Here is a 24,647-nt window from a genome sequence, read left to right as displayed (position 1 = left end):
ACGCACACACGCACGCGCGCACACACACAAACATATGCACACTAAAATTAAAGGGCCCCACACATGCCCCTCCTCCGCCTCAGTCTTACTACACTAGATCACACATTCTATCCTCTGATTGGTTCATGCCTTGAGATTGGCAGTTTGATGGCCCGCCTTCTTCTGGCTGCTCGGTGAGCCGGAGCGTTGCAGAGCGGATTGGAAACAGGAAGAGGACTCGAGGGGGGGAGAAAAAAGGCACGGTGGAGAGGATCGGGTGAGACAAGGTGGTGAGGAGTGAAAGGGAGGTAAAGGGGTGCAGAGGGGTGTGTGTGGACCAAAAGACAGAAGACAAATAAGAGGTAAAAGTCGACTGCACGCCGGCAACTTGATCGCGTTCGATTTACCACTGCCTTCGAGAACGACACAGTTTACATTGTGCGGTGTAGTAGAGCTATTGGTGTCTGCAAATAAGTGTATGTCCATCCGTGCATTTGACGAGTTTCTTTTAGTCTACCTTTGTGTGTGTGCGTGTGTGTGCGCGTGTGCGTGTGTAAATGTGTGTCATTGTCCTGGGAGACACTGCGGTGTGCTGCACATTCAACACACACATGCAATGTATTCTCACGTGCAAAAGATTTTCACGAACACTGGCTGCTGGGTGTGAATTGAGAAGCGAGTGGTGGCTGACTGGGGCTCAACTATTGCAGCTGCTCAACTTAAACTGTTGACTATATGGTGTATGATGCAGTAATAAAAAGTGACATTGGAACGAGTCCAATATAGTCAAAATGAAACCGATTTATCTATTTTCCTATCTATCTGTCAATCTAATCTGATCATCTATCGAATCGAAAGCTTCCTTGCATATCAATCTCTCTAGTCGTCAATCTAATGCCTCCTTGCAAAACCAGCTGTCTGATGTGCACACACCAACACATGCACGTGCATCCTGCAATGAACTCGCGAACCTGTGTCATTGTCTGCTATACATAGAGTTTTGTACTGTTTTTGGCAAACGACACCCCTCCTTCTCGCCCTTGACCTTGCCTTGGTACATTCCAGTACCCCCTCAGAGGGACGTGCTTTCTGAAGCATACAGCCAGAGAAGCTGCCATTATAGAAGGGGATACAGCAGAGGGAGGAAAGCAAGCCTGCTGGTTATTTTTAGAAATGGCATTGATATTCGGCTCCTACTGTACATTCTCCCAATTGGCTGCCATGCTTTTTTTTAAATTTCAAACACGCAATACAATCATACACTGTGTGTGTGAGATATCTGGGGCAGGCTGTCTGCCTCATCCATGTCAGTGCGGACTGTTGTAGATTCTCGCGTTGTCTCCATCTGTTCTCTTCGTGTCTGCTTTTCGTGTTAGCAACCCTGGAAGTCACTGGAGACATTTGTAGTCTGGTGCGGCCCATCCTTCCTTTTATGGTATTGGATCACAGTTAGCCTTCCTGCATGCACACCCATGCACAGTTGCAAACATGCGTCTCAGTGAGAGATGAACGCATGCCGTGTTGCTCTGCAAACCCAAGCCAGCATTGTCAGATTGCAAGAATTGTTTCATCAGGAAGGGATGAACAAAGACGATGAAAAGGTCGGCAGAAAATCTTTCAACCTGAATGTACCGTTCTCCATCAGCTCACTGCTTTTACTCACATCGACTCTGTCGAAAATGCATATGTTCCCCTGCTCGCTATAGGCCTTCCTATCAACTCTAGGCTAAATTATTATTGGTTGCCAAGGATACAAGGGCACATTGTGCAGGAGAAAGGGGAGGGTGAGGAACCAAGATAGCCATAAAGAGCATTTGTAAGGCGCAGTGTTTAAAAGTAACCATCCTAAATCAAGTTATGATTATAGCAAAAGGCAATAAAGGCTGAGTCACGTGAGGGAAAGATATGAGAGGATGTTTATCCATGTCAAAGTCTACCACCCCTTCATTTTTTCTGTCCTTATGTCATTCTTTGGGGAGAAAACACTCACAAATTGAACAATGCATATCATTGTGTGGATGGATGTGATGCAGAAGAAACAGCACGCTTTATTTGGGAAAAAAAAACTCACTACTGACAATGGTATTTCCTCACCCTGTCTGCTCTGTTTGTCTTTGCCAGAGAATGGAGAGGCGGGCATGTCTATTTAAAGGCAGTTGAGACAGTATGGGTCTGCTGTATTTGCTATTTTGGACTGACCGACTGACTGATTGAGAGCCCATCTCCTTTTTTTGACTCATCTTTCATTGCAAAGGAAAGGTGCTCAATATGTCAGTCATTGGCTTCATCATTAGGAACACAAGATTGGCATCGAATACAAGGCCTGGATCAATATCAAGCATTTCTGTTTACACTGACAAAGATATAGTGATTGTAAAATCCAGACAATTTTACAAGGAATACTAGTTTAACATTATTTTTACTTTAAAATAGCATGCAACTGCACTACATCTTACTCATAAAAAGTTGTAATATCTTGATTGTTATTGAGGGGCTATGAAAAATACAACCATTGTGATGCAATGCTGTGGCTAATACACCACATCTATATCGAGAAAACAATACTGAATTTGATCTTAAGCACTGTACTGCGTAATACATAGGTGTCAAACTCATGGCCCGGGGGCCAGATCTGGCCCACCACATCATTTTATGTGGCCCGCAAAAGCAAATCAAACATGTCAACTTCCATGACGCTTGTTAAAATCTCTAACAACATTTTAAATTATCATATGTAATGAACCAGAGACATATTGTAAACTTATTTTGTAGCCAAACCCCTTACTACCGTAACTTAAACATTCATTCATTCATTCATCTTCCAAGCCGCTTGATCCTCACTAGGGTCGCGGAGGGTGCTGGAGCCCATCCCAGCTGTCTCCGGGCAGTAGGCGGGGGACACCCTGAATCAGTTGCCAGCCAATCGCAGGGCACACAGAAACGAACAACCATCCACGCTCACATTCACACCTAGGGACAATTTAGAGTGTTCAATCAGCCCGCCACGCATGTTTTTGGAATGTGGGAGGAAACCGGAGCTAACTTAAACAATAGTTGAAGAAACCATTTTTTTTTTGTTTCAGTCATAATAGCCCTCCAAGGGAAACGGTAATTAAAATGTGGCCCACGACAAATGTGAGTTTGACATCCCTGGCATAATAACATTGGTCTCTTACTGGCAGTCAATAATGGTGATCACAGTGGCACAAGTGTTTGGCAAATAAAGATTTCAGTCGTGTCACAAATGCATTTATGGCTGTCCAGCTTTAAAGGGGAACCTAAGTCAAAACGTTTTGTAAGATCACTGTAGTAACACGGTATTGTGATTAATATTGCAATTGTGCAATACGAATTAATTAAAAAAATCCACCCGTTTTTGTTTGTTGTACCCCCCACCCCCCATCTCAAGGGGATGCCAGTGCCGAAGGGATGAGATAATGATCGTCGCGACTCGCATGTTGTCTGGGTTTGGTCATGTGACATTTGCAAGCTGAGCCCTTGGGCATTGTGATGTCATTTTTAGTCAGCAACAAGTCGCAATACAAGACAAAATGGCACCCCCCACCCCCCAAGATTAATAAAACAAGTAGATTTTTCTGCTTAATTCATATTCTGCAAACACAGTATCAATCAGAATGCCATGTTTAGAACAGTGGGGGTTCATAGAACATATTATTGCAAATATCATTTTTGACTTGGCTTCCCTTTTAATAACAGAGAGATGACCAGGTGTCCTTTGTGATGGCAGAGCAGGAAAATGGTCAGTGTAGCTCGTGAGCGATAACGTTGGCTGTCCATAGATTTTTAAAAAATTAGTCCTATTGCAATGCACTCTTCCATGCTGACTCTACCGTTTTGAATGTGTTTGTCCGAGTGAGTGGTATGGTCTGCATTTTCCTAACATAAGCCCTCATTGCACGTGACATCATTTGGGCCTCAGAGCCAAATTAGAGATGTATGGCGCTAACCCTGCACAGATGGGTTTAATATTGGTCTCTCACACACACAACGCTGTTGTGTTGAGTCAAACTGGAGCTGACGGTCAACTCCCCTTGTATTTTTGTAACAAGAGTGTGCATTCCACTGTGCAATAGAGAGACTCCAAAACAGATGGAGATATCTGTAGTCGGTGTAATGTTGAATCCTCTCAAGTTTAAAGAACTGTAAGATTAGGTCTTTTTTTTTTATCTGGGAGCCAAAGCATCACATAAAACAAGAAGGAAAAAAAAGGTTGTCGCAAATTCGGGCCAGACGTCTTTTGAACTACTATAGTGTATGGGATCTTCCCTGTACTAAACTAATAATTTTGAAGCTATAGCCAAGTATTACTGGAAATTTAACATTTGTTGGCTGTTTAACATGTATTAATGGTGGGCTCAGACTCAATTACCATACACATTCCACCAAAAAGAACAAGTTCAAGCAAGGTCGAAGTGATGAGCAGTTAGTTAAATTACAGGCAGCGAAAAAAAAGAGTATTGTGGTGACTGGAAGCACCAAACAGGAACGTTTTCTCCGCATGGTGCAGCTGTTTTAGGTCACACGGCAATCAATCGTATATCAAGTGCACACTGAATGTCGCAGAGTCATAATTACATGTGCATGGTAATGTATTGCCGAATTCTGAATGCCTGTTGTGCCTTTTTTCTTCTCCAAGAATAAATCTAAATGAAATGGTCTTTACATGGCCTGAAGCCAAAGCAGGAAAAGATGTCTGGCTTTCAGTTGCTGTAGCAACTGGGTAGAAATTGACTCTTGAAGAGCTTCCTCACTTACCTCATTCACCATTCCCAGTAACACAGTGAGGCTTTTAATGCATGGCTGCAAGACACTATATAAACACACTATACGCAAAAAAAAAAAAAAAACGAAACCAGTGAAGGGATTGCCAACAAGTTGCACGCACACACACACACACACACATATATATATGTGTGTATGTATGTTTATATGGATATAATGTGCAACCCTAGAAAGAATAATTTTTTTTAAATTGCAGATATCCGATGATTGAGCAAATATATATATATATATCGATACATCACTGAGTCATATGTTTGGTCTGTTCAGGTGTGAAGTGGAGGGCCTCCTAAACACAGACAGACTGGTAATTACATAGTATTTTTTTTTTTTGAAGTGCTTCATAGGTGCCACAGGTACTTTGTAGAGATGCTCTAATCAAATCACACGTACTCGCTGCAAATGTCAGGATACACATTTGCATATGATGAAGTGAGATCCAGTAGAAGAGTTGCACCAGAATGTTCCCTTTGCCAAGAAACATTGGTTTTGTCACAGGTCTATAACTTTAACAATGCTGTATGGGGTTTTTTTTAAGCGAGGATGCAATTTATAGTTACCTCTAGTCAATATCACAAGACCCAAATGCTGTTCAACTGAGCAGTAAAGCAGTTTTATTTAATAGCAGGAATGGATGAAATGTCTGATAAGTGTATTTCCAACAGCTTACACTGTTCCAGGACCTGATGTTGTAATTTACTCGCTGCTGTCATTGAATTTCACTGACATGCATAGAAGACCAAGTTATTATTCGCCCTACAGACCATTATTTTTTATCACCAGAACAAAATGAATGGCATATTTTACGAAGATGAGAGATTTGTTTCCTTGCTATCTTAGAGCCCTATTTACACTGATAAATAATGTTTCCAGCAATACTATGTGTAACAAAGCGGGTGAAACAAGTCCTTTGATCCAGTGGTTCATCTTAGTGATGCTTTCTTTGCGTTACCTACCAATAATAAATTCTATAAATCCTTGAGAGCAAAACAACTTGCAACATGTCTGTTGCAGGCTGCATGTATCACCCAGCAGAGCTGTACTCGAGCCGTAAAACATGGCACTCCTATCCAGATGGAGGACCAAGCAGAGGACAATGGGCCCCGGTAAACAGTCGGCCTTGGAGCCAAACACAAAGGTCAGCAACGGCATGACAATACACACGGACACTGAGACCAGAGAGTGAAACCATGTGAGGTTGGATGCTGATAGCAACCATGTTGTGGCTTTGTCTTTAAAAAAATAAAATTAAATAAAATACGAAAATGTGTTCATCATTTGGCACAATTTTGCTCCCAGTGCCAATGGCAAATTTAGCATCAGGTTTAACGCCAGCCTCTGTGGCGTTGATTGAAGAGTGACAGGCAGCGACAGAGGTTGATTAAATTTGACAAGCGCATTCAAGAAGAAGCACTTAGCTCAGCAGCAATTCGGAGGGTCCAGTTTCAACATGAGTGAATGAGCCCACATCATCTCCACTGAGAGAAGCCTCGGCGATGCATTACAAGTGAACTGGTGGATTTTGCTCCGAAAAAATCATACTAACCACTTAATCTTCCATACGATCAGTATATACAAAGGAAGCGCAACACGAGCGGCGAAACTTTACTGTACATTGTGAAAGTTAAATGTGAGTGCATGAACAATCTGTTTATCGGTTGCTGCAGATGCAATGGAGGACGCATTCCAGCCGATCATCTCATCTCACCGTCAAGTCGTCAATACCACAGGTGAAAAGTGAAAAAAGAGTGAAACACTCACCTGGACTCTTTCATTAGATGTTTAGTCATGAAAATGGTGACTGTACACTTGGGCTGCTATAGCTAGCATATAACGTCTAATTTAAACCTTGTTTCAAGCAAGTTATGATGTTATATTATTATGGTTGCCTGATCGAGCTCAGAATTGTTCAAGTATTAAAAATCGGAAGCATATTGATTAAAATGCCTCTTATGCAGGCTAACCCAAATAAGGTGCGTGGTGTGTAAAAGGCCCTTTTTTCCCCCCAACTATGCCTTTTGTTTTTGCAATGATAATCTTCAATTCATCCTCCACCATGATGTTTGTTAATCAGTCTGTTTGTTTTGCCAAGGGGGCAACGGACGGTTCACTATCCCCAAGACAAGGGTTCCTCTAAGGGGCACAGGCAGTCTCTCCACGTTTGGGATGGTAAAGAACAGCCATTTGAGGGTCAGAACTGGCATCACAACTCTGGGCGTTCATTCCACAACCGAGCTGGCACCGACAATGGTTATCTAACAAGACCAGGAGAGCGCTACACAAACTGGGACAGCAATGTCAGCAACTCTTTGGTGAGGCCTTCAGAAGGGGGCTTGTGAAGAAAGTATCTTTTCATGGGAGTAAATGCTGTTTGTTCACTTAACATGACGATGAAAGACTGCGATGTTTCTCATCTTGGCTCTAGCACGGGAGTCCTCGTCTGCACCGCAACAACAGAGAGCCCCAGCTCCCCCCAGAAAGATGGGCTCCCTCAGACTTTCGCAGGACCTTCCCCGGTCGAATGATTAATGACAGGCCCGGGCTTTGGAAACGGCCAGCCTCTCACCAGCGCCAAGACCAAATCCACCAGCATGGTTCACCCCCGCAGCACCCGACATCAACGAGGGAGGAGTGTCCGGCCAAGAGGAGCCGGGACTCAGGTCCTGATCAGGTATATGGTGTTCACCAATCATTAGCTTGACGGTTGGATCCCTCAGTCTTTGCCCAAGAGGAATAATCCCAAATGGCTCGTAATGTTCCAAGTGATAATTGAAGACTGAGAGGCAATTATGATGAAGCCAGGAGAATAGGAAGTAGAAAATGTGTGCTATCGTCCAACCCACTGGGAGTTAACCATGCATTGCACACCATCAGGCAAAAAGTGCTTTTTTATTGCGCCTTTGTATGGGACACATGTATTTGAATGTCTGAAGAACGCACCGTACCATTATTTAGCCCTCTTAAACGCACTTAAATGCGGCATTCTGTTCGTCTGAATGAATATTTGTCCCTCTGTCCAGTCATCTCATCCTGGATCAAGGCATTTTGTTGCCCTTCCACCACCCCCACCTCGCCACCACCGTTGTAACCAAGACAACTGGAAGCCTCCTCATGACACGGCAGGTCCTGGCCCTCCCTCTCACCACAGGACCTCAACAACACATCAACAGGTATACATACTCGCGTACTTCTTTTAAAATTGCCCGGTATTTCAGATTCAATTTATTCTATGTACAGGAGACCTCAAAATCACGCGCTGGAGGACATAGCTTTTGCGACGGTGACCTGGCAGTTCAAAACCAGGGTTGCAGCAGCAGGGCTTCACATCTCGGAACCAGTTATCGAAAAATGTCTTCACCAGCAGAACACACCCGTGTGCCTTACAGCCACCAAAATCCTCACTACCACCCGCAGCGGCACACTCGCCACCTCAGAGCTGAACAGCACAAACCTTTGACACACCGCCTTGAGGAAGAAGAGGAGGACTCAAGGAATCATCTCCGCAAGCAAAGCACAGTACGGAATGTTTTGTTTGAATTGTGATACTATGCGTAAATGTTTTTGTTACCGGCTGGTAGTTTTACATCCACTGTACACTTATTTGGGCTTGTTAAAACTCATTCAGGACAGGCCAATTCCAGACCAAGTCTGAAAAGACGTTTAAAAACGGCTTTGGGAGTGAATGAGTTAAGACATTTTGAGGCTATCCACTGTACACTTATTTGGGCTTGTTAAAACTTACTCAGTACCAGCCACGTCTAGACCAAGTCTGAAAAGACGTTTAAAAACGTCTTTGGGAGTGTATGACTCAAGCCATTTTGAGGCTTTGTGTTTTTTGGCCTTGAATAACTTGTTACCAACACAGCCTTGACCTGAACCCCCGTGGTATGATTGCAAACCAGAATTTGCTCCACGAGTAATCTCAAATCTTAAAAATATACGTATTTACTCTGCAGGAAATTCAGCGTAACATCAGAGGCATTTCAAGAGAGCCAGCCAACTTCAGGCCTTCTGCAGAAGAGCCCCCTAAATATTCCTCCCTTTATTCAAAAGAGTCTGCTCACAGTCCAAGTGTTAGCCCTCCAGTACACAAAGCAGCCGGCAGCAGTCAACAACGTATCCCTGGCCACAGTGGCCAACCAAAAATCCAGGGAAGCCCCACTCACATAGCAAAGTTCAGCTCAACCTCGATCCCATCTCATTCATGTGCAGCTCGTCCCAAATCCAAGTTTTCAGATGTCAAATACAAGGAGACCTCGCAGCATCCGCGCTTGTCTCCGCACGGCAGCTCAAGGATAAACAAGTCAGAAAAGGAGTCGGAAGCCCGAAAAACAGTTGAACTGGTGAAAAGGGAACGATGGGATGATGTCACAAAGGCAAAGAAAAAGGCTGAAGACAGAAAGAAATGGAAGAAAAAAGAACGGAAATTAGCTGAGAAAAAGAAAAAGAGGGATAAGGCAGCAAGAAAGGAAAATAAAATAACTCTGAAAGCTAAAAACGCAGTGAGGGAAACTTATGGCTCCTGTCTTTTTTCTAACTCTTCGGAAGAGGAGCGTCTTTCCACCGGTCAATCTTTTCTTCCTAAGGGTACTTCTCCACCACATATGCCCCAAAACAAGCACGGACACTCACTCCCCACGAGAAACATCCCCAGCCTGACCACAGCCTCATCTCAATCAGCCGAGGGACAAAAATCAGAACCGAACGATACCCTGCCTTCCCTTTTGTATGAAGCCTTAGACCCTCCGAGTGCAGCGTGTTCCGTGAGCATCAATCAGTCGGCCCAAGGCAAAGGGCAAGGTGGACCTCTCCATGCCCCGGATCTCCAGCCCGTGGGTGTGATCGGAAATGGCGAAGTGGGAGAAAACCTCGCTAACACTCCCCCTGTACTCAGCTGGCAGGGCTCACCAGTCTCAGACGTGGGAGACGATGACGACGAGATGGAAAAGGGAATGATAAGCAGACCTGCCCTCCAGCCCAGCTCCATTCAGTGTTTTTCCGCTGGGCCCTTCGAAGACGAGAATATTAACGATGGGTTTCAGGGGTCCGTTGAAAGTAAACCGGCAGATCGTTTGGCACCACGCGATCCACCAAGTACAACTCATCCTATTCTTGAAGAGGAGAAGAAGAAAGAAATGACTGAAAAAGCCGCCTCTCTACATCACGAGATCCATCATAAAGCAGGCCTGGATGACGTCTTCAAGAGCCTGGCCACTTTTCTTAGTGGCCAGAGGACCGCGTGTCGAGGGGGTCCATTTGGGGGTTCTCCTGCTTTGACTGCCGACGGGGTGAAGTTTGCTTCCTCTCTTGCTCGGGGACCAGATATCAACTGTCACCAGCAACAAGATTCTGCCCTCGAGTCACAACCGGCATCATCCTCAGAAACTAATAATCAGTGTAATTTACATTTGGAAAAGTGCAGCGAGACAGTTGAGCGTGAGCCCATCACAGACACCCCCACAGGCAAAATAGAGCAGCCTGATGTTGATGTGAAAGAGAGACGAGAGGCTCACGATGAAGACGTCCAAACCTCTGTTTTGGACCACTCGCTGAGTGCGGAGCTGAGACTGACCGCGACCCACAGCACCTCTTTGGACCACCTCCTTGTCTCGAGCAAAGCCAAGAGGCGAAAGAACGCGGAGAGAAATCAACAGCTGCGGGTCAAAGTTAAGATCAAGAAAGAGAGAAGCACCGTCAGCAACAAATCTAAACGCAGACGTAACAAACACAAATCACCTCCCAGCAAAGATGTGCCAAAAAAGCGAGGGAAACCAGAAAAAGCGAAAGCAAACATCATAAAAAAGATGAAAGGTGATGTCAGCGTGCTTGGAACTGCTGTTTCATCATCAGGAGCCGGAATCTCTGATACTAAAAACAACACAAGCGTGTTAGCAACTCTCAGCGCATCCAAATTGTGCACCAGTACCCCTGCGAGTAAATCTCTTGGCACGCCGACTTCTCTTGACCCACTCAAGCTGAAAATGTTGTCCATGGGCTTTAACAAGGAGTTGAAGGTCCTCTTGGTGAAGATGAAGCTCGACGGCATTCGCACGTTCAACACCGCCAAAGTGGAAGAGCAGAAAATCCCACTTTGTCAGATCACGATCCAAAACTCAGCCGCCGATGTGGTGCGAGCTTGCAAGTAAGTACCCCACCAACCACCCCAAAGATCATTCTTGTTCCTTTTCATCCGAAAGAATAATTCAACACAGTCCCACACTTTTGCTTTCTCCTTTACATCAAAGGGGGGCAAAGGTTAAGGAGAAATTCAAGGAGTCGTACCTGCTTCCTTCCCTTTCTGTGAAACCTAAACTTTCCATCCAGATTCCCATACCGCGGGAAAAGCTCAACCCTCCCACGCCAAGTATCTATGTGAGTCCACACAAGTATCGAGCGTCTCATGTTTTATTCAGTCATAGGCCTTCCATAATGCGGTTGAGATTTGACTGACGCTCTCACGGACGTAACGCGCGTGTGTTATGGAGCTTGGCTATCAGTGCATTTGAATATTCATGTACCAGACCCCACAAAATATTTGAAGCAATCAAAAGATATGAAACGAATAGCGCTCCCGCAGTGTGTTGCGTATGATGTTGCTAAAGGTAGAATTTTGCAGTTGGAGAGCAGGAGGGACGCCTTCTCACCAGTCCTGCTTCAGTTCTGCACCGATCCCAAAAATGCGGTGACTGTCATCAGAGGCCTCGCAGGCTCACTCCGCCTCAGTGAGTTTATACACAACACAAATTCTGAGGCTACCAAGCCAATAATTGCTCTTTATTCTTTGTCATTAGTGTGTGAAACCCGACGGTGCAACACATGCAATCCCTTGAAGACGGATCTCGTGGAAGTTTATCCAGTCATGTCATTTACTTGAAATACTTTATGTGTAAATACTGTATGCGTTATATGTATACACTCGGAGATGATTTTACAAATTAAAAATAGATCTAAGATGATTCCAAGAAGGACTGTGTCTTCGAAACCGTGTCACCGTTTTGGGAAAGATCTAAATCAGTGATCACCAAGCTTTTTGAAAGTGAGATATCCTACTTGGGTACTGATCAATGGAGAGGACGACCATTTTGATACCCATTTGACTTCTTAAATAACACATTTTCTCAGACCATCTTGAACAGTGAATATGATTGTATATTTGATGAATAATTAATGATACTCATTTTGTGTTAAGGATTTCTCACAATGACTGGAAAACAGATAAATATGTGCAACACTAAATCGATCACAACATTTCTAGAAAATGACTGCTCCATCACTGGTAAGCTGTTTATTGTGCAGGCCCGTGGGCTAATCAATTGGTCCTTGGGGGCTAGCCAGTGCCCGTAGGCAACATGTTGGTGACCCTTGATTTAGATCCTTCAAGCAGCATTCCCGTTTTTCACATCTTAAAGATTTTTTTTTTTACATAGCCTTTAACCTAATCACCTGTGAATGTCATGCTCGCACAAATGAACAGAGGGTAACAGCAGGTTTTCACTGGCCTCATCTCAAGTGAAATGTGATCAAGAAATGTCAGATACAAATGTTACTGTGTTTTTTTTTTTCTTTATGTGAGACCTTGGCTTGTTTTCCACCAAATCTCTGGTGGAGGCCAATGCAGAGCATGCCGTGGAGGTGAGGACTCAGGTCCAGCAGCCAGCTGATGAAAACTGGGATTCCCGTGGCTCCACTCAGACGTGGCCCTGCGAGAGCAGCCGCTCACATACCACCATTGCCAAATACGCTCAGTACCAAGCCTCGAGCTTCCAGGAGAGCCTGCAGGTAGGCGTTTTTCCTCGGGGCGCCCACACATGTACTCATCAAGCACGCGGTGTTGAGCTTGGTTTTGTGTCTCATCTCTTGTGCGGATGCAAATTGGAAGATCTGTTCTTATCTTCCGTCATCAGCCATGAAAAAAAATCAAATTAAATATTTGAAAATAGTAATATGCACCTTACACCCGAGGTCAGGGGTCGGCAACCCAAAATATTGAAAGAGCCATATAGGACAAAAAACCCCCCCAAAAAACTAACATGTCTGGAGCCGCAAAAAAATAAAAGCCTTCTATAAAACTTACAATGAAGGAAACACATGCTGTATGTATGTAGGTGACTGGACTGTCTCTGAATTGTTATTCATTCCTTTGTTGTGTCTTCACCAACGCCCCATAGAATTTATTTTGTGATTTCCTCACTTGATTTTTTTGTTTTGGTGCATTATTTTCGCCTTTCTTCGTGTCAGTGCAGTGATCATTAATTTTCGCTTTTCAGAGGTTGTCTTTGAACCCCTCTCGAGTCGAACAAGAAGAGAGAAGGCACGGAGTCGGACGCAGACGTGTCTGTGTTTGTCAAAACTGTTAAAAGCATCAATAAAGTGTACGTTTTAAACAACCAACACCACAGCTCTCCTTTTTCGGAGCTGCAACATGTATCTATATCTATTTTAGCTATATTAGCCTACTATCAAAATCTTTTTCCATTTTCAAACATTTTTTATAAAGCTCCAGGGAGCCACTAGATGTCGATAAAAAGCCGCATGCGGCTCTGGAGCCGTGTGTTGCCGACCCCCGATCTAGGTTGTAAAATTAAGTGGAATGTAATGATGGACAGACTTGTTGCCCTTGACCAACCTGCCAGCTTAGCTCATGTAGACGTTTTATAGGAGGAGAAGGAGAGTGAGAATGAAGAGAAGGAGAGTGAGAATGAAGAGGAAGAAGAGCAAGCTGACCCCTCAAATACGTCATCCACTGCTAAAGCAGGTGTGACATCGACAAGCAGTAAAGGCAGCCCGGCCTCTAATGACATCAAAGCCGCTTCTGCACTCCCCTCCAGCAAAAACTCTGCTGCCAACACATCCAGGTTACCATAAAATATGACATCTGCATTTACGAAAAATAATAATCATAATAAATTTTGAGTTTTCTGATATTCAGACTTTACCTTCCCAGCTCAGAACTGAAGTCTGTCGGAAAGATAATAAAATTTGGGACCAACATAGATCTCTCAGACCCGAAACGGTGAGTTCAAAACACTTCTGGCCAGTCAAGCAATGACAGTAGTTGTTTCACACCATCTGCCATTTTTCTCTAAGGTGGAAACCCCAGCTGCAGGAACTGCTCAAGCTGCCAGCGTTCATGCGAGTGGAGTCAGTCAACAACATGCTCAGTCATGTCGGTCACACAATCCTGGGCATGAACACTGTCCAGCTCTACATGAAAGTTCCAGGCAGCCGGACACCAGGTCGGTGCGGCTTTAATTAATGAGCTCTGTCATATTTGCATTCTGTTCTGTGCTAATGTCTCCGCCGACCAGTAGGCACTTTGTATTGGTGATCCTGTTTGTGCAATGGCCATTAAATTTATTTCACTTTTGCTTCTTTTAGTAAAAAAAAACAACAACAACATCCATAGGTTAAGTGGAAGGTATTTAGTGTAACCTAAATGGGACAGGACCCAAATATGTTACCGTAATGACAGGTCCGACCTACTTTGGACCCCACTCGTCTACACCATCAAAATGGCTGCTGTGAAAAAGTTGATCAAAATTGCCAAGCTAATCGTGGCCTAAGAATTTGTGAATATGAATTAAAACTACCAATCTGTCGGTAAACAAGTAATTTTAGAGAAATGTCTTCCCAAAAGTCTGCGTTGTATCCTGGCTTGGAATAAATAGCCTCTTTGTTGTTGCCATGGCGATATCAAATCTCCTTTTATACAGGTCTGTAACAGTGATGGGCCAGACTGTATCTAACGCCCATGTTCTTTAAGTGTTAGCATCTCCATTTATTCGCCAATTTATTTGGACTCTAGTAAAAGAAAGCAATGTACATTTGGATTGAGGGAGATTTTTTAGCGACACTACGACGGTAGTGTCGTTTGTAGGATCGCTGAAATGGTGGCTGCTAAGTTCCTAATTTATTTGGCCTTTTTTATTTTAATTGGACAAAAGAATCTCTCAGAATCCTCATCCATTTGAGAGAATTGACATTTCTTGTTTTTAATGCTGACGATGCGCAATTGGATGACAAGTTTCAAATGCATTGTTTTGTCCTCAGGTCACCAGGAGAACAACAACTTCTGCTCAGTCAACATAAATATTGGACCAGGTGACTGTGAGTGGTTTGCAGTCCATGAGCACTACTGGGAGGCTATCAACACATTTTGTGAGAAGTGAGTGAGGAGGCATGGTTTGAACGGGAGAAAACATAATCCAACAGTCAGTTTCATAAATTGTACTTGTGCCTCAGGCATGGAGTAGACTACCTCACAGGGTCCTGGTGGCCAGTTCTGGAAGACCTCTACAGTTCCAACATCCCTGTGTACCGTTTCATTCAAAGGCCAGGCGACTTGGTGTGGATCAATGCAGGGACTGTGCACTGGGTCCAAGCAGTGGGCTGGTGTAACAACATCGCCTGGAACGTGGGTCCTTTAAACTGTGAGTAATGTGAACGAACCCATTGAAAACATTATAACACAGCTGCTGTATCGTAATCTCTTTGTCTCAATTGACAAATTTTCAGTTTCCTTCCACTGATCTTGACACCGTGTTTGTTTGCGCTGTTTGTTCTGTTGATTAGCATACCAATATCAACTCGCCCTGGAGCGATACGAGTGGAATGAGCTGAAGAAAGTTAAGTCAATTGTTCCCATGATCCACGTTTCCTGGAATGTGGCTCGCACCATCAAAATCACAGACCATGACACCTTCAAGATGATTAAGTAAGTTTGTTGTTGGTGCTAATCATTTTGTTATTTTTATCACCCGATGTCCTATAATCCACCAAGCAGTACAGTTCGGCTCCGGACTTAACTTTTTACACTTTTTTTTAAACTGTACCCGAGAGGTACTAGCAGCAGTGGTACAGGAGTTTAGAATTAGATCCTGGAGTCTTTTAGCATGATCAATATAGAGAAGTGACTTCCTGATTGACAAGTACAATGGAAATTGAATGGGAAGAACAAATATAGATGTCACAGCGGGTTTAGTCATTCCAAATTGTACTGAGATGAGCTGGACCAAACTATACTGCAAGGTGGGAATGTATAGTTTAAATGTTCCACTCTGTTCCTCCTCTGCCAGACACTGCCTACTGCAGTCCATCAAGCATCTCCAGATATTGAGGGAACAATTGGTGACATCAGGAAAGAAAATCTGTTATCAGAGTCGTTTAAAGGATGAGCCGGCTTACTACTGCAATGAGTGTGACGTCAGTTTCCCCCAACTCATCATTTTCCCCCAATGTTGTCCGCTGTGTAGTTGTGTGTTTGATCGGCTTTATGGTATTTTTGCAGGTGGAGGTGTTCAACATGCTGTTCGTGACCAGTGAACATAGCGCTAAGAAGACCTATGTGGTGCACTGTGAGGACTGCGCCCGTGCTAAGAGCCCATCGTTGACAGGAGTGGTGGTGCTGGAACAGTATCGAACAGAAGAGTTGATGAAAACATACGACAGCTTCACACTGGTCAGTTTCATCATTTTCTATACTGCTTAAGGAGTGAAGTGGACTTGCTCACCACAAGCCCGACATTCTTGCACCATGCTCAGAAACTGTAATGCCAACTTTTGCATTGGAAAAATATGTCGGTAACAGTGCGTATCAAAGTACTAAAATTAAAGCTCAAAAATGTCCGTTGTTTAAACAAAATGGGGTAAATAAAAACAGCATTTTTTACCCATAAAACAATACCTATTTTCATTTTAAAGGTATTGTAGAATGTTTGGTACATGAAAAAAGTAATGAAAGAAATATTAATCTTCTTCCGTTGTAATCATTCATAGGACGCCAGGCTAAAAACGCTTTACTATACATGGTCGTTTTTTTTTCAGCTAAATATGCTTTTTTTTGGCTAAAAATTTCTGCTAAAAGTGCTTTATTATACATGGTCGTTTTTTCGGCTGAAAACGCCTTACTATACATGGTCATTTTTTCAGCTAAAAATGCTTTTATTGCCTGTAAAACGCCTTCCTATACATGGTCGTTTTTTTCGGCTCAAAATTTCTGCTAAAAAAGCCTTACTGTGCATGGTCGTTTTTTGGGGTTAAAAAGCCTTACTATACATGATCGGTTTTTTTGGGCTAAAAACGCCTTCCTATACATGGTTGTTTTTTTTTTTCAGAAAAAAACGCCTTACTATATATACATGGTCAGTTTTTTTCAGCTAAAAATGCTTTTTTTCGGCTAAAGATTTCTGCTAAAAGTGCTTTATTATACATGGTCGTTTTTTTCGGCTAAAAACACCTTACTATACATGGTCGGGTTTTTTTCAGGTAAAACGCCTTACTATACATGGTCATTTTTTTCAGCTAAAAATGCTTTTTTTTGGCTGAAAAACGCCTTCCTATACATGGTCATTTTTTTCGGCTCAAAATTTCAGCTAAAATCGCCTTACTATACATGGTCGTTTTTTTTCGTCTAAATATGGTCATTTTTTTCGGCTAAAAACGCCTTACTGTACATGGTCGTTTTTTGGGTGCAAAAAACGCCTTATTATACACAGTAGTTTTTTTGGGCTCAAAATGCCTTACTATAAATGGTCGCTTTGTTTTTTCAGGTAAAAAACGCCTTACTATACATGGTCATTTTTTTGGGCTCAAAATTTCTGCTAAAAACGCCTCACTACAGATGATCGTTTTTTTTGGGGAAAAAAACGCCTTACTATACATGGTCGTTTTTTTCGGCTAATAATGCCTTACTATACATGGTCACTTTTTTTGGCTCAAAATTTCTGCTGAAAACGCCTCACTACACATGATCGGTTTTTTTTCGCCTCAAAACGCCTTACTATACATGGTCATTTTTTTCGTCTCAAAACGACTTACTATACATGGTCATTTTTTTTTGGCTCAAAATTTCTGCTAAAAACGGCTCACTACACATGATCGTTTTTTTGGGGCAAAAAACGCCTTACTATACATGGTCGTTTTTTAGGGTTAAAAAGCTTTACTATACATGGTTGTTTTTTTCGTCTAAAAACGCCTTACTATACATGGTCGGGGTTTTTTTCCGTCTAAAAACGCCTTACATGGTCGGGGGTTTTTTTTCGGCTCAAAACGCCTTTCTATACATGGTCGTTTTTTGGGGTTAAAAAGCCTTACTATACATGATCGCTTTTTTTCGTCTAAAAACGCCTTACTATACATGGTCGTTTTTTTTTTCATCTAAAAACGCCTTACATGGTTGTTTTTTTGGGCTAAAAACGCCTTAATATACATGGTCGGGTTTTTTTTCGTCTCAAATCACCTTCCTACAGATGGTCGTTTTATTCGGCTAAAAACGCCTTACTATAAATGGTTGTTTTTTGGTTTAAAATGCTTTACTATACATGGTCGTTGTTTTCGGCTAAAAATGTCATCCAAAAATGCCTTACTATACATGGTCGTTTTTTTCGGCTAAAAACGCCATACTATACATGGTCGTTTTTTTCGGGTTAAAACGCCTTTCTATACATGGTCGTTTTTTGGGGTTAAAAAGCCTTACTATACATGGTCGTTTTTTTCGTCTAAAAACGCCTTACACTATACATGGTCGTTTTTTTCGACAAAAAAAGCCTTACTATACATGGTTGTTTTTTTCGGCTAAAAACGCCTTACTACACATGGTCGTTTTTTAGGGTTAAAAGGCTTTACTATACATGGTCGTTTTTTGGGGTTAAAAAGCCTTACTATACATGGTCGTTTTTTTCGTCTAAAAACGCCTTACACTATACATGGTCGTTTTTTGGGCTAAAAACGGCTTACGATACATGGTTGTTTTTTTCGTCTAAAGACGCTTATCGTGTTGGTCAAAGAAAGAAGGGATATGGTTGCAACCTCTGGGGATTGAACATCCAACCACTAGTATGGGACATGTTTTCTCTACCCCTGAGCCACACCACCACATAACTTTTTTTTGTTTGTTTTGTGTTTTCTTCAATAAAGCTGCAAATGGTGGTTAAAGAAAAATGTGACCTTGTTGCAAACACTGGGAATCAAACACCCAACTGCTGGATTTGGGACTTCAGCGTTCCACCACTGAGCTAACCCACCACAATGAAGCTTTGGGTTGTTTTGTGTTTTTCCACAAATAAGTTGTATACTGGGTTTAAAGAGGAGACATTGTTGCAACAACCAGGGATCGAAAACTCAACCTCTGGTGTGGCACTCCAGCACTCTACCACTGAGCCAAAGCACCAAATTGAGCAGTTGGGTTGTGTTTTTTTATTATTCATCGTCGTTTCTTTCGGCTAAACTGACTACTTGGTCGTTTTTTTTTTCCGGCTAAAAACGCCTTAATATACGTGGTCGTTTTTTTTTCTGCTAAAAACTCCTTACACTATACATGGTCGTTTTTTTTCCGGCTAAAAACGCCTTACAATACATGGTCGGTTTTTGGGGCTAAAAACGCCTTACTATACATGGTCATTTTTCTTGGCTCAAAATTTCTGATCAAAAATGCCTTACTATACAAGGGGGTTTTTTTCGGCCAAAAACGCCTTACTATACATGGTCGTTTTTTGGGGTTAAAAAGCCTTACTATACATGGTCGTTTTTTTCGACAAAAAAAGCCTTACTAAACATGATCGCTTTTTTTCGTCTAAAAATGCCTTACTATACATGGTCGTTTTTTTCGTCTAAAAACGCCTTACTATACATGGTCGTTTTTTTTCGTTTAAAAACGCCTTACTATTCATGGTCTTTTTTTTCGGCTCAAAACGCCTTACTATACATGTTTGTTTTTTTCGGCTAAAAACGCCTTACTATACGTGGTCGTTTTTTTGGGTTAAAAAGCCCTGCTATACATTGTCGGTTTTTTCGTCTAAAAACGCCTTACACTATACATGGTTGTTTTTTTCGGCTAAAAACGCCTTACTATACATGGTCGTTTTTTTCGGGTTAAATGCCTTACTATACATGGTCGTTTTTTTCGTCTAAAAACGCCTTACTATACATGGTCGTTTTTTTCCAGCGAAAATTTTCTGCTAAAAACGCCTTACTATATATACATGTTCGTTTTTTTCGCCTAAAAACGCCTTACTACCAGGGTCAGTCGGGCGTGTCATAACTAATTGACCTGTGCCTTACCCTCAATGGCTCAGAGGCTCTATCGAACCCCTGAAACCGATTCACTGAACCCCGAGGGTTCGATCGAACCCAGGTTAAGAACCACTGATCTACTGTCTATTATTTTACACTTCTGTATTTTTTAATAAAATACAGACGTGTTGCATGTACAAGTAAATAAAAAATACCTTAATGATATTAATTGAACAATAAGTGTCATTTTAGCTTTCCCTATTGTAGATTGAGACTGCTTCCCAATGCCATCCACTTGATCATAATATCGTGTCCCGTCATACAGCGCCAATGTCTTTATTCGATTGGATACGCACATGAATTTGCTGTGATTCTGTTTTGCCAGTAGGGGGAACTGCTTCACGCAGCTGATCTGCATATTTGGTCATTCATATTAATCCCAGTCTGGTGATTTTTCTGGATTTGTGACTAACATTAAGATTAGCATGTTGAAGAATATGTCGTCTCATTACAAAGCAAAGCAACTTCGGCTTTCTCCAGATCACATACAGGCAATGACTTAACTCCTGCATTTCTGTAGTTTAGAGATAGATAACGCGTTACCTGACATATTTTGCATACATTGCTGCTCTATTTGTGCAAGGCCGTCAAAGTTTACAAAGTTTACCTTTCTTTCAACTTAACATTCCACAATTCCATTAAAAAAAATTGTAATTGAGCAGCCATGGCCAAAGTGGCTAAAAATGCCGCCCGTCACCCTGGGCCCTGTGGTTCCTTCGAGCAATGAACCGATATCCATGTTCTCGGTGACTCGTTGATTTTATATATTAAGTGGAATATGTTGTATTGCCGCACCTGAGCTTGTTTCCCTTTTTTCTCCCCGCCTCCAGGCTCCATCACCCTTATCGAAATGAGGATGTCGCCATGGCGTCTTTCAGCCACAACCAAAACTAAGGGCAGCACAAATGTTGCCTTGAAGGCAATCGATTCCTGCAAGCACGTTGTGAATCAGCCAATCAGCGTTTACTCTGTTGTTTACATCACACAATAAGGTATAGCTACTCAGCCAATCCAAGTACAGCTCACTGTCTTCCCCATACCAGCTGCAGATTGGACTTGTGCATTGAAATAGAATGACTAGAATGGTAAATTTCATGGAAGGAAAAAAAAAAGTAAGCACTGTTAAGACGGAAAATCAGGTTATTTCCATTCAACGGACTCTGCTGTGATTCAAAAGCGTCAAGTAGCCAATTTTATGTATCAATTCAGGTACTTTTATGCAAATTCCGTTTTCTACACCTTTCTAGTTATTCTATATGTCCATGAATTTGCTGTGATTCTATTGTACCAGCAGGGGAAATCGCTTTCACACATGAGAGGTAGCTGATTGTCACATTTGCGTCATATTGATTCCAGTTTGTGTTGATCTTCAGGTAAACTTGAACATGTTATTCATGCCTGTAAACTCTGAGGTGCTATCTACTCCAATCGTATTCATTGTCAGAACAGTTAAAAAAAAATAATAATTCTACCAGCCTGGAAGTATACACCACATTGGCCTTGTGAACTGTGAGAAGTTGTAATTGGAGTGTAAAACTATGCGGATACACTTTTGTTGAACTAAAAAATAAAATAAAACAAAACGACAAAAAAATGCGGATACACTTTTGTTGAACAAAAAATAAATAAAACAAACGACAAAAAAAAAAGATTTCTCTACGATACGGGTTTGTTAGAGAACTAATATGGCTTCGTAGTTGGGGATCAAACAGTCAATTTAGTCTGTGATACACCTGAAAGCAAATGTGGTGTGGATTTTCTATTTCATTCGTTTGCTATGGGAACATAAGCCCAGTTTTATACCTCTTTGTGTTGCTTGATTCTTGTTTTTTTGTTTGTTTTCTAGATTTAATGAACGTAAATAACTGTACATTGTGAATGACTATGGGATTTAAAAAAACGCAGTGCATAGATGAAGTACAGCGGGGGAGATCACCAATTTTGTTGTGTTTTTTTTTCTTTCGGAGTGACCAGAACACTCTGTGAGACAAGAAGGCCATCCATCACAGTACAGAACTTATTTGATGATTTTCTTATGTACAAATCCATGATGTCACAAGAACTAAGGGAAACATTCTTGTCTCGTCATAAGTTCTCAAGTGTCATTGTGCGCATAAAAATTACTGAAGGTTGATTCCTCTGAACTGGAATGTGGGAGAGGCCTGTTGTATAACATCAGAGTTCAAATATGATTCATCCCCATGCTGTTATTCCTCTATGCACACCATATCATGTACATAGTATATCTGTTTTCTAGTTCACTTGAAATAGTTCTCGTTTGGAATCAAATTTTTTGCAAATGGTCAAATTTGTCATCCTGGGTCTCTTGTTTTTGGTGCTGTTGGGGGGAAAAAAATCTGTCTTGAACTATCCTGATTCACTCTTGTTTTAATTACTGCACTGGGAATTTCTTCCTACTTTTATACCTCTTTTGTTGACAGTTTTTTTGTGGGGTGGGGGTTGCAGAGAAAATTGTAAATTGTGACATTATTTATACTGTACATGCTACATATTTATTGCATATCAAATGGTACTCATTCATGGGGCGACAAGGTATTTTCAAGATGTGGAACGGTGATGACGTGGATAGGGGAAGTGCACTGAGGGGTCAGTGTAATCCCCTTGGTGCTAGACCCCTCTTTGCCTCTGCGCCCCTTCGACTGTCATGTTACGATGTTGAATAAGCAGCGATACAACTCAAGCCAACCTGCTGGTGCTTAGGAACATTTCAACACAGTTTACTGTAACTAAAATCAAATCGTTGTACTGTATCTAACTCATAAATGCTTTTTTCTTTTTTTTTTTTTTCATTAACTGTGTGGATTTCATAATCTCGTGTGGCTATATTGGTGATTTTATGAGCATTAGTAGCTGTAGTTGTAACTCTTGACACTTTTTGCAGAGACTTATAGGGATGTGACTTTTAACGGCCAAGGTTTTGTTTTCTGTACGTGTGTGTGTCTTTTCCTCATCCTGGGTTATTATTTGACAGATGTAATGTTTTATTTTCTCTCTCTCATGATGTTCAATTTCTGCTGCACTTCAAATAGGACATGTAGAAGAAAAACCTGAGCCAGACCTGTCTTAAACCCCTCTGTGATATTTCTGTGACATATTGTATTGTATTGTTCAAGACAATAATAATGTTTTGATAAATTATTCAACAATGCAGTCAATGTATGAGTTATATTTGCTTACGATACGATACACTGGCGAAAAACATCGGTCATACCTCGGTTTTCGATCATAATCCGTTCCACAAGGCTGTTTGAAAAGCGATTTGTTCGAAATCCGAAACTATTTTATTAGCCCGTGATCAGGGGCCAATACACTATGCAGGAATAACAGATTTGCGTAAATCACAACAAACACGTCTGCTCACAATGAACGTAGTGTCCTTGTGTAAGGAAGCCGAGAGGAGTCAAAGTGGCGTTTTCATGTTTGCTCAATTTAGTCGAAAACCGTTTTTCGGTTGTAATCTGTGGCGTAAAAATCCCGAATTTTATGGTCGAAATTTGTTTTTGTCGATTACAGAGTCGTTCAAAATCTGAGATTTGACTGTATATAACTACAGTAACCTATGCGACACAAACGAACCATGAATGATATGCTTTCCTTTACGGGTATGACTTCATACGCCATCACCATAAACGCACACTCAGAACCCTGTCATCTATTGTTACCTTATTTTTTTCTTTCTATTTTTAACATTTACGTCCATCCTGGGGCTTGAAAAAAACAAAATGCCTTGCGCTCCACATCTGGACTGGCTGCGGATGCAGCAAGGGATATCCTGGTTCCAAGGACAGGAAAAATGGTTTTTCCTCTAACAAGCCTGCCCTTGCACAGCCTTCACAGAGAGGCACTGACACATCACTTGCACACAAAAACCTGTTTGTTTGTTTATTGAACATAAAACATATACAGTAATAATTTGACAGAAAATAAGGTAGATAAAATAGTTAAAAAAAAGAAATCAGTCTTCATTCAACACAGTTATGTTCAAGGGAGTAGGAAGAAGTAAAGAACTTATCTAGTCCTACCCCGTTATGTGTTTATATCTTAATAAATCATTTTTAAATCAGAAAAGAAAAAAGTAAGAAAGAAGTCTCCATTAAGGCTCATACTTTACCCTTAACCGTGATATGTTTACAACTTTTGGTTTGTGTCGGGATTATATACATCCACACCGTGGCACTCTTGTGTCAATTTTCTCTTGTATTCATAATGGATATTTCAATACATTTCTCTATTTATCAACTTAGTTCTAATTTATCATTATATTTAATGTTTAGAATTGATCATTTTTACTCTGATTGATGTAGGTTGAAACTTAATAGCAAAAGCATCCAAAATGTTCCAATTGTTTTTTTTTGTTTTTGTTTTTAAACCAACATTGCCTCAGGTGTCTGTTTACACTTTTTCAAGCTGTTAAAAAGTCCCCATCTTCTCCCCAAAGTAAACACTGTACAGTATGTAGTGTATCAGCCCTGTGAAGATGTAAATAAATAAATGATAATGCCCGAAAATTAGGCTTGTTATCATCATACCCATTCACGTCTTTGAACTGAGCCCCCAGTGGCTTCTTATCGGGCCCAAAGTGGCTTTTTTCTCCACCAAATTAGTCGAGCTCTACCCCCGAGCTCATTTCCGTACCCGCAGATCTGTTTTTCATCAAAGGGGTCAACGGTCACCCGCTTTGCCATTCCTGCTGCCGGGAAACAGGCCGACTCTTCGTGCCCTTTTTGTTTTACACCTCAGGCTTCTGTGGGAAGTTTTTTGGGAGGGCGGATTACACC

The 24,647-nt window shown here is 41.8% G+C and overlaps 1 protein-coding gene across 2 annotated transcripts; it reads left to right on the top strand.

Moving 5' to 3' along the window:
* The first annotated feature begins 170 nt into the window (after positions 1–170).
* Positions 171–23,019, top strand: LOC127588729 (lysine-specific demethylase 6B-like). 2 transcript variants are annotated; one of them, XM_052047560.1, is made up of 20 exons: positions 172–341; positions 5,794–5,917; positions 6,447–6,509; positions 6,872–7,091; positions 7,205–7,450; positions 7,800–7,949; positions 8,017–8,295; positions 8,736–10,921; positions 11,025–11,151; positions 11,396–11,501; positions 12,353–12,558; positions 13,438–13,634; positions 13,724–13,792; positions 13,867–14,015; positions 14,830–14,944; positions 15,022–15,209; positions 15,352–15,493; positions 15,855–15,981; positions 16,067–16,237; positions 20,679–23,019. In XM_052047560.1, the coding sequence occupies exons 2-20, from the start codon at positions 5,799–5,801 to the stop codon at positions 20,700–20,702; spliced, it is 4,884 nt and encodes a 1,627-aa protein (XP_051903520.1). In that variant the 5' UTR covers positions 172–341; positions 5,794–5,798; the 3' UTR covers positions 20,703–23,019. The 2 variants fall into 2 exon arrangements, with proteins under 2 accessions (XP_051903521.1, XP_051903520.1); XM_052047561.1 differs by lacking the exons at positions 15,855–15,981; positions 20,679–23,019 and having other exon boundaries at positions 171–341; positions 16,067–16,230.
* The last annotated feature ends 1,628 nt before the right edge of the window (positions 23,020–24,647 follow it).

This window comes from Hippocampus zosterae, chromosome 16, assembly GCF_025434085.1.
Source record: "Hippocampus zosterae strain Florida chromosome 16, ASM2543408v3, whole genome shotgun sequence".
Classification (NCBI taxonomy): Eukaryota; Metazoa; Chordata; class Actinopteri; order Syngnathiformes; family Syngnathidae; genus Hippocampus; species Hippocampus zosterae.
The sequence above is the reverse complement of the archived record's forward strand: the minus strand, read 5'-3'. Positions and strand labels throughout refer to the sequence as shown.